The sequence below is a fragment of the Wyeomyia smithii genome, chromosome 3 (assembly GCF_029784165.1).
Source record: "Wyeomyia smithii strain HCP4-BCI-WySm-NY-G18 chromosome 3, ASM2978416v1, whole genome shotgun sequence".
In the NCBI taxonomy this organism is placed as follows: domain Eukaryota; kingdom Metazoa; phylum Arthropoda; class Insecta; order Diptera; family Culicidae; genus Wyeomyia; species Wyeomyia smithii.
The window spans coordinates 161347922-161361484 of record NC_073696.1 but is presented as its reverse complement, the minus strand read 5'-3'; the positions used below and the strand labels follow the sequence as shown (position 1 = coordinate 161361484).

Sequence of the window (13563 nt, the reverse complement as noted above, 5' to 3'; positions counted from 1 at the left end):
AAGCGGTCTCAGCATGATTGCCTCCGCACTTGCTGCAGCGTGCCTTGTTGCAGCAGTAGGTGGCTGTATGACCTAACTGCTTGCAGTTTTGGCAATGCATGACCCGCGGTACGAACAGGCGTACAGGCAGACGAACCCTGTCCAAAGAGATGTAATTCGGCAGTGCGGATCCGGCGAATGCTACACGGAAGGAATCCGAAGGGAAGATTTCGTGTATAGGCATGTTTGAAAGTAATGCATTTTTTAAAGTAATGCGTTTTCAAAAAGTAATGTATTTCCGCGTTTATATCCTCACAGACTGAAGCTCTCTTTGAAAAAAAAAAAATACTTAGAAGATATCACTTATTTAATCCTCACCTCCTCTCTTACACAAATGTTTCGTACCTTGAGTAACTTATTTTTGAAAACATAAAATACGTCATTGAAAAAACTTTAACACTATGTTGAAATTGCATGATTTTGATATCTAAAGAACGGCCTTATACTTCAAACTGTCGTAGAGAAGCCATATTTTAACAAAACACCTGAGGCAAACAGCTAAATAGTGAACGACTTAATGATGTCATCATGTTTGATTTTCTTTTCATGATCAGCGAATATATTAACATATGAAATCATTTCATTTCATACTGATTGTTTTTTTTTATAGTTTTATTTACTTCATCTTCTAAACAAAACAAATCGTGATAAAAACATTATCTTTGGATGTTGTTGAACCATGAACTGTTGAGCATTATATACTTCTGCGGTTAGCACATTTTTGATCAAATGTGTTCAAGTTGCTGGTCTGGTTTATTTGCAAATTCTTTTTGCTTGAATCGTGCCAGCCTATCTGTTGACAATTGGTACCGCCCCGGTGTTAGTAAATATAGCAGGTACTCTTTTTTCATGTTTATAATATTTCCAGATAAGTTCATAATACTGAATGTATGCTTATGTCCAGTTCGACAATTTGTTACCTTAACATAACCGTTACAGTTGGGTAAAATTCTGTCTAATTCAAACACTGTTGGATTATTTAGATGATCATTTTCCAGTTCAGTTGTATTAACATTTACGAACTCGATAGGGTGGTGATGAGATAGGATGGGTGTTTCATTGTCTTGAAAGTTGAATTCCTGCAAATCGTCGTCATCTCCATAATCGTCAACATCTCCATAATCGTCAGCATAGGTATTGAGTGCTTCAACATCAATAAATTCTGTAGTGTTCTGACACTGCCGGCTGATAGAAGCATCAAAATTTGGGCTGTGAATTCCTACAGCAAACAACTTCTCTTTTGTAATGGCTTGGGCTCTTATTATGCAATTACGTATGTCTTCTTCCGAAGGAAGAAAATCAGGGACTGAACGGGTTTTCAATTTTTCCAAACTTGGAAAATTAACTTTATCACAGTTTCTGTACATAATATCAAATTTCATTTGGATTCGCTTCAGTTTTTCTGTCAATTCTTTTATGGTGAAATTAACAACTGTTTGATTTGTTGTTGCCATTGTTCGTAACTATCCGAAAAGTTTTTCACACGGCTGGCTTGAAAGAGCAGTAATTATAAAATTGGCACCTACACTTCTGCAGATTTCGATGAATTTTATTATAGAATGCGCATTTATTTCAATACAAACATATGCATTTGTAGTAATGCAGTGCTTTAAGTTTTTATGGACTTCGCTACACCAATTTCGCCAAGCTCGAACTATAAATGTTGCAGTCCTGCAAATAAAAAAATAAACTTTGAAAATATATATACTACAATACTAGTAAATAGACGAACTAGAAATGTACTTAGAATTTAATTTAATTCTATAAGTTTCTTTTTATTTTTTTCAATTTTCGTTTCAAAGAAAACACGATTGCTAGTCAAGTATCCCAAGAGATTTCCTCAACCATGCATCTGCTATACAGTGAAACCAATATTACATGAGCTCGCTTAGTACTCGAAGGCTTTGCTATCGGGGTTAAAGTTTTCAAGTTCACTGACAATAAATAAACTTACCTCACCCACGCGTATGAAATAGAGAAAAAACCTATACGTTATGACACTTTCCGTATCCGAAAACTAAAAAAACGGCAATCGATCCAGTAAACAAATTAACAATTAATATGCCGACTGACTCATTAGACCAAAATGTTTTTTTTTTATTATAATTCATGTCTTGTTCTTGTTCTAAAACACAATCAAACTAAATTGTATAATGGTATTATTATTTCAGCACAAATATCACTGAGTATTATTAAGTAGCAAATAAACTTCTCAGAAATTTGTGAATAATATTTGTTGATAACACGGGTAAATGCAGGTTCTGCCACAACCACCCCCTCCCCCCAACATAAATCCGGGCCTTACTTATAAGTACTAAGTATACTATGCGGCATTTTTTAAAATTCACAGGAATGGTTAAAAAATGAAAATCTTTTAAGGGCAACTATTTTGAGCTTTGGGACGACTTATATTTTGCTTTTGTCGACCAGTGTAATTTAGAGATTGAATGAATTTTTCGTTGATATAACAGAGACTGTCAATAAATGTAGTACGTACCAAATCTCTAAAACTCGTTCTAGTGGCTCGAGTGTAGTATCTAATATGAGCGAAATAATTTTCTCATGATATTTTAAAACAAAACAGTTCCTTGACTGTTTTTATATTTTATATATTATATTTTTATATTTTTATCTAAATAATCGATCATGTTTCATTTTGTCTTTGATTTCTACATCTGATATAGTCAGTAAATGTTTGTCCTTGCTATGCAATGAAATCAGTTCTTTCAGATGTACAGTTGTAACAGCATAGTCTCCAACAAGTAATAGTGAAATCATTATATGAGTTCATTAAATTGATTTGTTACCTATTAGTAAGTCCCGCTGTTTTTTACTGTGCGCAAAACGATTTCTGAGTTTATTGATTGTACACGCTCGTCAAATTTAACTCTAAACTGAGTGAGATGTCACTCACTTTCGTTAAAAGTGAACCTACTCTGAACAGAGTTTTTATGATATTACTCATTTATGGGTAGAGTCATACACTCAAAATAATTTTCACGTCATAATTACCGGAAAAGTTATGTGAATATTTTCCACTGTCATTTTCACGTAGATTCTAGGTGATTGTCATTTGAGTTCATCATGATCTGGTGAGATGATTTATCCTATGAATCTTATACAGCAGCTATATGCATTTTATGTGAATTTCACGTAGAATTCAACTACCGGTAAAATGGAAAGCATTCGATTATCTGCTAGCTACTACGTTTGATACAACCTAAAATTTCCAAATTTTGTTTCCCCAATTCTTAAAAGATGGCAAATAGTTTTTAGAAATTTTAGAAATATGTTGTTTGATAAATCGCACGGCCATGCAAAATCGCCGATTCGTAAATGAATCAAACGACATAAAAACGGACAAATATTACGACATTTGCCGGCGATAAATATTGTAAGCTGCAACTGTTTATGTATAGGATACTCCTCGACCTTTGAACTACATCTGTGTGAAACCTGTAAGCTCAAGGCTCGATGTCAAATCCGTACGGTTTTTCGAAAGCTCACTTATTCGCAAGCCGTCGAGAAATTCTATTTTATTGTCAGAGACTGAGTTAGACAACAGCTTCGCCATTTTGATTTCTGTGTATTTTCACATAGAGAGTTCACGCGATATTACTTCTATGACATTCTGTTTGACGTTGCCATGTTCACGTAGATACTACGTGATAAAACATAGTATGCATGTGATTTTCACGTAGATGTTATGTTTGTCACATAAATCATGCAAAATGACAGAAAATGAATGAGTACAGGAAATTTCACGTAACAATAATGTGAAAAATATTTTGAGTGTATGTCAGAAATTGAGTAGGAATCACCCTCTTCTCAGAAAACCGCTTTGAAATGAAACTGAGTAAAAGCTACTGAGTTTGCTCGTTTTGACTTTTGATCCCTTTGATGAATGAAATTGCCAGAGGATTGTTGCATACAATTATAACAAAATCACAAGTTTTTTTCAAATCTTTGTATTTTGCATATACATATATGTGTAACAGCTAGGTTTGGTCACTATTCAAAATGAAATAAACTCCGTTTACTTACCTAATTACTCAGGTTTATTCCGCTGTTTTTTCCCTACTCCTTAACGCTCTTCCTCTCTCAACTCAACCCCCTCTCTCTCCGTTCCATGGTTCTATCTAATAGGTGCATCCATTCGTACTTTTTCGTAGTGACAGATTCCTACATCCCACCTTTATTTTATTTTTTTTTTTCAAAATGGGACATAGTCTTGGAACTTCTTGGGAGCCGAACACCTCCGCTTCTCAGGTACACAAACACTTGTATCATCTTCGCTGACCTCAATTGATTTGTGACCTTCCGATACAGATTTTGAAAAGTTATTCTCGTCACTCCTTTCTTGTTCTACTGACGTTCCTGGTTGGTCTTCTCTATCTTCCCTTCTTTGTGCATCTTGGAACTGAGCTTCTGCTTTTTTTAAATGTGATACGTAGCGTTTATATTCGTTTCCCGAATTCAATGATTTTACCGTAACTTCTGAACCCTTTTGCTTGACAACTTTGAACAATTCCGAAGAATAATCTGTTGCCAATTTGTTATCTTTTCTCTGTCGTTTAACATACACCAAATCCCCATTCTCAATTTCATTCCTACGAGCCCTTCGTTTGTTATCTGAATACACCTTTCCTTTCTCTTTAACGATTTTATCCCGATCCCTCACCATTTCATCTTCTTCTCGTTCTGGTATCGAAGGCAGCTTATTTCTGATCCTACGCCCAAACAATAGTTCCGACGGAGACTTCCCAGTAGTCGGGTGAGTTATAGAATGATATGCCAGAAGATATTTTCGTAACTCTAGACGCCAATCTTTGCCCAGCTCCTGCAAAATTCGCAAACGTTTCAAGATGCTCCTGTTCTGGCGTTCTACTTCACCGTTTGCCTGTGGCCAGTACGGTATGGTGTTAACCAATGCGATGTCGAATTCCTTACAAAATGCTTTAAGCTCTTTACATTCTCTACCCAACTGAGGCCCGTTATCGGCTCTCATTGTAATCGGAACTCCGAAACGACCGAACATCGTTGACAGCTCTCGGATTGTGTTAGAAGCAGTAATGTCCCACATTTCCACAACTTCTACGAACCGACTATAATAGTCCACCACCACAACAGCAAATCGATAGCTATTTCCTGCCAGGGTCCATCCGGCAGCTGCTTCCTTGTCATGGGTTCCGGTGCATCTGGTGCAGCTACCAATATGCATCCACGGTAGTTCCTAACAAAGTTTTCTACTTCTCTGTCCATTTTGGGCCACCATACTGATAAACGCAACGTTGATTTCATCATTGAAGATCCCGGGTGACCTTCATGCGCAATTTTAAGACCCTGAAAGCGTAACCTTGTCGGAACAACTATGCGGTCTCCCCGTAACAGAAGATCCCCTACTTGGCATAGCTCATTAGCGAACACGCGAAGTTCGATTGGCAGTTCATCACGTTTATCTCGTCCAATAATATCTAAAATCTGCTGGATTTCCTCATCCGCTCTGGAAGCTTCTACCATTTGTTCCCATGACACAGCAACCGCATTTGCGGCATAATCAATTATCTCTGTAATCATAATCTCCTCTCACTGATCGAAAGCTACCGGTCTGAGAGTCGACAGTCTCGACAACTCGTCTGCTTGGTTTTGATCGCCTGGGATGTGCGTTACTATGTAATCGAATCCTTGCAAACGTAGCACCCATCTTTCAATTCGGGCACAAGGCCGCGATCGCGGTGTAAACAGATAGATGAGCGCTTTGCAATCGGTCAAAATTTCAAACTCAATCCCATATAAGTAGATGTAAAATTTTTCGACACACCAGACTAGTGCAAGAGCTTCTTTTTCAGTATGACAATCCCGTTTTTCTGTGTCCGTCAGCGATTTAGACGCATAACTGATAACCCGATGTTGCCCGTACTTGTCTACCTGAATCAGTAAGGCTCCAAGTCCAATGGGACTAGCATCTGTCATCACGAGCGTCCTATCCCCCTTTTGGTAAAAACCTAACTTCGACGGATCAGACAATATTTTCTTGATTTCTTTGAAAGCTTTTTCGTGTTTAGCCAGCCAGTTGAACGAGTTTCCTTTTCTTGTCAAGTCTCTCAGTGGCGAGTCTACTGTCGCCAGGTTCGGTATATACCGGTTTAAGTAGTTGGCCAACCCAAGAAAGCTCCGGACTTCATTAGCACTCTCCGGTCTACGGAAGGTAACCAAAGCTTCCACCTTAGCATCCGATGGTATTATTCCCGTACCCATTATTTTATGGCCGAGGAACTGAAGCTCTGTGACCCCGAAAATGCACTTATCCCAATTTAGTTGTACATTCCTTGCTTTCAGTTTCGCCAGGACCTGCATAAATCAGATAAAAAAATGGAAAGAAAAAAAGAAACACACATAATGAAAATATGATCAAAATTACACCAACTACACGAATCAGCTTTATTTGCCCTTTAAGTGATTCAAGCAGTAAAACAAAAAAAAAGAAAACAAAGTCATTTTATTACGTCACATATTTCTCTACCTTGGCAACACGTTCATCATGCTGCTCTTTGTCCTTTCCTTCGATATATACATCGTCGATGTACCACCAAGCACCTTCCGAACCAGCCAATATCGCATCCATGGTTTTTTGAAAAACTTCTGGAGCCGAGACCACACCGAAAGGCATACGCTTGAATCGGTACATTCCCCGAGACGTCAAAAACACCATCGCATCTCTAGATGCTTCGTCTAGTTCGAGCTGTAAGAAGGAGTCTTTGACATCCAATTTGTTAGGCCCGACTCTAGCCAGGAAGTCATCAATCATTGGCATTGGGTGTCTTTCCCTCATCACAGCTTCATTCACTCTTCTTAGGTCCAGACAAATCCTGGGTTCCCCGTTTGCCTTACCAACCACCACCAACGGAGAAACCGAGCTCACCGGGCCTTTTTTTTCCTCGATAATGTCCCTCGCAATCAGCTCCTCCAGCTTACGGTTGACAGCTTCCTCCAGTGCCACGGGAACTCTCCTCATAGGCTGTAAAACTGGTTTGGCGTCGGGGTCCAAATAGACATGAACGCAAACACCAGTGATCTTAGAAAGTGGTTCCAGATTGTCTATTACGCGATCAATCTCTAGCCCAACCTTAAGTATTCCCAATTGTTTGGACGTAGCGTCTCCCAAAAGAGAACGTTGACCACCGTGGATCACGAAAAACTCGGCTTCTACAGATCAGGATCCGGCCCGAGTAACTGCTTTGAACGTGCCCAGTACCTTCAGAGGAACATTGTTGCCGTAGCTTTTTAGAATACGTTCACTACCTTTTTTACAACTGATTATTTCGATACCGGCTGATTTAAAATTCTCCCAAGCTTCGCTGGTAATCAAGTTTGCTTCTGCTCCGGAGTCAACCAGCATTGAGTGGGAAATTCCCCCGATTATGCAAGTCACAGTATTTGACTCGTTTCCCGAATAGAAAGCGTAATATGTTTTCGGTGGCATACTGGATGGCTCAATAACCTCAATCGCGTTCGAATCTCGCATATTTTGATTTTGTACATCATAATCCTCGATAGCTTGAATCTTTTTTTTTTTTTTCAATTGTAATAACTATTGTGTCTGTCATTATTTTTGAAACAACAGATTTTTATTGGACTTAGAGTATTTCAATAAAAATTTTTTTCGTTGAACAATGCTACCCGGCTTGGAATTTTGGCTTATGTTTGACATCATGTTTATTATGTCACCGAGATTCAAAAACTGCTGAACAACTGTCGAAAATCAAACAATTGGCGCCTGTGTATGTTTGAAAATGCCTCAATGAAAAATAAAAAGCTCACACCGAATGTAACAGCTAGGTTTGGTCACTGTTCAAAATGAAATAAATTCAGTTTACTTACTTAATTACTCAGGTTTATTCACTTATGTTCGAGCGTCTTGATAGAAAAATTTTCACTACACTTTTCACTTTTTAGTGAAAGTGAATCAAAAGTGAAAAGTGTACTCAGGTTTATTCCGCTGCTTTTTCCCTACTCCCTAACGCTCTTCCTCTCTCAACTCAACCCCCTCTCTCTCCGTTCCAAGGTTCTATCTAATAGGTACACCCATTCGTACTTTTTCGTAGTGACAGATTCCTACAATATGTAATCATTAGTGTATCTTCTGCCTTAGCAGCTTCTTTAAAACCCGCAGCAATACGGTTCACTGTTACCCGGGAACTGTGACTTGAGGTTTTAAATAACACATGCCAAAAAATCCATAACCATTTTTATATCTGGAGGAACTCTAATACACAAATAAAAAACACTTTTTTCAAACAACAATACAACACGTTTTTCCAAACAACAACCTATTTTTAGCGAAACGTTTTTAAATGTTTTCAATACCACTCAAAAAAAAGAGTAAAGCAGAAAATTATGACAATCTGAGTAACTGTTACTCAGTTCGGTAAACGAAACTTACTCAATTTATAACGTTTTAATAGACATTGTGAAACTGAGTCAAAGTTGCTCAATTTAGAATAAAATTAAAGGAGCGTGTAAGGTATGTTGAATGTCGGTAGGAATGATCTAGATATATTAGCGTTGTTAATATATTAGGTAATATATTTATTTACATGAGTGTCTTGCCCCGCGGTCTATATATTTAATTATTACGCAACATATTTTTTGAAATAAAAATTAAACAAATTTCTGTAAAAGCTTCACATATTTACCCGAAAAAAATAACGTTAAAAAAACATTTAAAAACCCTTAAAAATTGCATACATAGCTATACCATAATTTAACTATGTTTTCCATTGTAGATACATCAATTTTACATTAAATATCATTGTCCAGAACAATAAAAAACATCGTTTTTGCCATTTTTACCATGAAAAAGGGGGGTGTCTTAACAGCATTTTTTCAGGCATTTTTCCCATACATTTAGAAGTCACTGACAATGTTTTTCATGGTAAAATTATTGTCGATGGTAGATTCAACAACAAAAAACTTTGTTAAACCATGGTAATGACAACAATCGTTTACAAGCTTACAGTAAAAATACCGTGTTTTTTATGGTTACAATAAATTTGTGTGGGAGCCTCCCTTCCAGAAAAAGGAGGGAGTGTCAAACTATCATAGAAAGATTTCTGGTCCCAAAAACCTCGAGTTGGGTAGTTTGAACTTAATTTTGGGTAGTTTTTACTAGAAACCCTGAACTCATTGTTGAGTACTTTTAACCCAACTCGTTGTTCATACCGGATTAACCAATTCTGGGTACTCTGCATTTAACCGAATTTTGGGTAGCTGCAGTAAAGGTCCGAATTGAGTAAAAAGAACTTAATTTTGGGTAATTTTAGTTTTCTGTGTAGATCCACCGGCGCCGGTGTTTGCCACAGCTTAAGGCCTAAGACTAAGACAAGACGCGACAGCTGGCTTCTTATTTTTCTTTTCGTAACGGCCGTCATCCCCGTCGAAATTTTTTTGAACGTTCCATACCGTTGATGCCAGAATGATTATTTTTAACAACTTCTGCAGGTCAATGAAAATAAAACAAATTAATATTGCAATATATAGGCGAATAACACTCAATTCTTATTTATTATTTTATGTTCAATAAAGCATACTTCTATTATCAAATTTTTTCTTCCTAAGTTTCTTGGTACCCAAATTTTTTCTTTCTAAGTTTCTTGGACTTCAACCGAAATAGTAATAAACGATTAATCAATGCATTTTTAAAGTTATAACAGTGAAATACATTACTCGGTAATATCATGTACCTTGCATACTTTTGCATCATTATTTATGAACGATTATAATAGGTAAATTATGACTCTCCAGCATCACTGCTTTACAGTGAAAAGTGACCTCGTTGTATTTTCTACGTGACGATTGCTATATCGAATTCTGCCAATCAGCAGCCGGTTCAAATTGGTTGAATGTAACGGTGACCAGCTGGCACGTCTTGTCTTAGCTTAAGGCTACTTTACAAAACTTTGGAAATCGTATAATCGAATTCTACCTTTGAAATTGATTTCAGTTCGTCGGTATAACAAAAAAAAATCTGTAAAATCTGTATTTTTGGCATTATTCTGTAATTCTGTAATACAGATTCTGTATTGCTTTTTCAGTTCAAAAATCTGTAAAATACAGAAAAATCTGTATATGTGGCATCCCTGGTGGTGATCAGATAACACTGACACTGCCTTCGGTGTTTCAGGTTTCGCCCTTCGTGCCGTTTGTCTAATAGCGAATTTCTTTATTCCACCAGCTCACCTCGTTTTGACCTGGAAGCGCACTAACTGCTGTCAAAACCCTTCTTTATTCGCGCGATTTTGACCCAGTTTTGACCTGCCGTGCTGCCCGAAGCGCACTGTAAAATTTGTCAGCTTCAACCCACCACCGCACGTGCTAAGTTCGTAAACAATTATCTGGCATCTCTTTCTTACTTGCGTCTTAAATGACGATGACGTTTCATTATTCCTTGGCAGTTTTGCCCGCACACAGTGGAATAAAGAAATTCGCTATAACACTAACACTGAGTGGTGGCAGTAAGACACGTCGTATCGTGTTGCTATGCAAACACCGCACCAGTGCAGCACGGTTCAGTGTTTATACCATGGCTGCATAACAGTCCTCATCCCATCACCACCACCTTTGTCTACTTCTTTGTTTTCGTCTTTTACTACATAAACAAACGAATATCATTTGATAAAAAAAAATAAAAAAGTTGGTTTACTGTAGCGTATTTGCAGGATAGTAGATAAGCCTATGTTTAATTTTTAAAACTTTGAAAATTTTATGTCGATATTCCAAAATATCTTAAATCAAAGTTGATCAGGTTGATCAAGTTGATTAGATTTTACATAATGTTTAAAAACAATGACCAATAGCTTAGCCCGATCCTGGCGGAGAGAAATCAGTTTTTACCTCAAAAAATGAACTTTAAACTCTTCATCAACTAGGGTAGGGAACATATTCTAAGCAGCTTTAGGAACCGCCTGTGTATTCAGACGCAATACTCGAAATATGTTGGGTGAAACTCAAACAGTAGTATCACAATCTGTTCGCTATCGTTTTCTCTGTCAGAACTTGTTTTCAGATTGTGAAACTAAGTTAGCAAACTTTAACAATCATCAATCAAAGTTACCAATCGAGGGACACTATTCCAATCACCCCGAACCTATTTTAAGCAGTTTCCATATGTTTTGCAGGCGTTTTTTTTCAGCACCCGAAGTGGCTCCTGGATGGCTGCAATATAGGTCGATTTGTTTCAATTGCGATTGTTCACAGATTTCTTTGTGATTAACGGTATTACTTATATTCGTAAGACAGCTAGACAATCAAAGTTTTCGTTTCCATCATTGAAATTGTCGATATTGATCAAAATGCAGGAGTTTGAGCCCTGGTTTCTTCGACTGAATAAAATAGGCGCTGCTGCTTAAGCCGTTCCCTACCCTATATACACAATCACAAACTGTATCCCATTTTAAAGATCAATCTGTTCTCTAACCTTACTGAATAATTTCATCGTGAAAATTTCCAAGTTTAATTGTTGTACTTGCATCAAAGTTTGAATTTCACCCGTAGGTAATGAGTTTATCTTATACCTACCCGAAAAAAATAACATTAAAAAAATATTTAAAAAACCTTAATAATTGCTGTAATTGTACATAGATATGCCATAATTGTCCAGAGCAATAAAACCATGGTTACAATAAAAACACGGTATTTTTACTGTAAGCTTGTAAACGATTGTTGTCATTACCATATTTTAACAACGTTTTTTGTTGTTGAATCTACCACCGACAATAATTTTACCATGAAAAACATTGTCAGTGACTTCTAAATGTATGAGAAAAATGCCTGAAAAAATGCTGTTAAGATACATAAGGCCATCCACATACCACGTGGACAGATTTTATACGATTTTACCACCCCCCCCTCCCCCCAAAGCTGTCAACGTGGTATGTAGATGGCCCCTAACGACCCCCCTTTTTCATGGTAAAAATGGCAAAAACGATGTTTTTTATTGTTCTGGACAATGATATTTAAAGTAAAATTGATGTATCTACAATGAAAAACATAGTTAAATTTTGGTATAGCTATGTACAATTACAGCAATTTTTTAGGCTTTTTTAATGTTTTTTTAATGTTATTTTATTTTCGGGTATATATCCAGTTTTTTATTTTGAAACATCCAGTTTTTTTGAAAAAAGGTTGGCATCGCTGCTAGAGTGAAATCGTCACGAAAATGGGCACTTTTCGTTTTTAGTGTAAGAAGTTCGTTTTCGTTTTCTGCAGGGATACCAGATATGCAAATTTGTCTGCAAAACACAGTTTTTTAGAGTTCGTGTGCAGATTTTTATTGATTCGCAGATATTTGTAGGTTTTTGCATAGTTTCCGCAGATTTTTTCAAAGCCTTCTTATGTTTGTCCAGACTTTTTAAAATGTGTACAGATTTTTGCAGACTTGTGTCTGCATGAGCGATTTTTCTTTGAAAAACGGATAGACTTTTTTCGGATTTCAAGCAGATTTTTCTGGTTTTTCGGGCAGTTGCCGACATTTTTCAAAAACATCTGGCATCTCTGGTTTTCTGTTTGAGTTTAAAAAGTTAAGAATTTTAGTGTTATTCAACATGAATTTTCAATCTGTAACAGTCAAAGCTTTTTCTTCTATACAAAACTTAAATATAGCTGAACTAGCTCAATGCGATGAAAGTGAAATTCGTCCTTTACTACCGTGTCTGGTGCGAATGAGTCTACTTCCACCGATAGACAGCACAAACAATTGGATGGCTAGTCGGAAACAGCTGCTTTCAATTCTTTCCGGTATTGAAATTGTTAACAATATTGTGTCGTTACTACAGGTCAATTTCCATGAACTGGAACTGGATGTTAAAAAAGAACAGCAAATGAGGTAATAAATTTGGTTACAATTAGAACCGTAATATATATATATATATACATATATATATTATATTTATATTGTAGACAGAAGATTGGTTATGCGGTGCAAGAGTCTGCACATTACCAGAGTCTCACTAATGGAGTTGTTATGGATTTCGAAAGAGCTGATATACTTAGCAAAGTCAGAGTCGTATTGTCGGAAATATTTTACATACAAGCACAAATTGTGGAGCAGACTTCTCAAACTTTAGTTCAGAAGTCTTTAGAAGCTAATATTAAAAAATCGGAATTATTTGACAACGATATATATCTAGAGGAAATCGCGGATATCATTTGCATAGCATTAGCCGAATTACCATCTTTATTAAATGTGCTGGAAATTGTTGAAACTCTTTTATATGTTAACAATGGAAGTAAACTCATCTGTTGGGTAGTAGCGAATATGCCAGATTGCTTTCGGGAAACCGTAACCGCGCTAATAACTAACGGCGACGAAGATAACCCAGATGGAAAGTTAAGGCTTGCTGCACTTTATGAGCTATGCGATATGAATCCAGGACAGGCTTTAACAACAAGAACAATTTGTGTTGAACAAACTAAAATGCCTTCGCTAATGCTGAAGTTAAGCCTCAAGGACCCGGAAAATTTGGT

The 13563-nt window shown here is 36.9% G+C and overlaps 1 protein-coding gene and 1 long non-coding RNA gene across 4 annotated transcripts in view; one reads left to right on the top strand and one right to left on the bottom strand.

Moving 5' to 3' along the window:
- Positions 1-617: 617 nt before the first annotated feature.
- Positions 618-2502, bottom strand: LOC129727669 (uncharacterized). The gene is made up of 2 exons (XR_008728579.1): positions 1994-2502; positions 618-1710 (listed from the first exon to the last, which is right to left on the bottom strand). It is a non-coding gene; the product is annotated as an uncharacterized LOC129727669 (long non-coding RNA).
- A 9964-nt stretch (positions 2503-12466) lies between these two features.
- The window catches only part of LOC129728158 (integrator complex subunit 2), a 133669-nt gene continuing 132572 nt past the window's right edge, over positions 12467-13563 (top strand). Inside the window, exons 1-2 of one of the 3 annotated variants that reach the window (XM_055686574.1) lie at positions 12467-12922; positions 12997-13561. In XM_055686574.1, coding sequence (XP_055542549.1) covers positions 12642-12922; positions 12997-13561 — 846 coding nt within the window. In that variant the 5' untranslated portion in view covers positions 12467-12641. The remainder of the gene's footprint in view (positions 12923-12996; positions 13562-13563) is intronic. The other 2 variants (XM_055686575.1, XM_055686573.1) reach the window with 2 other exon arrangements.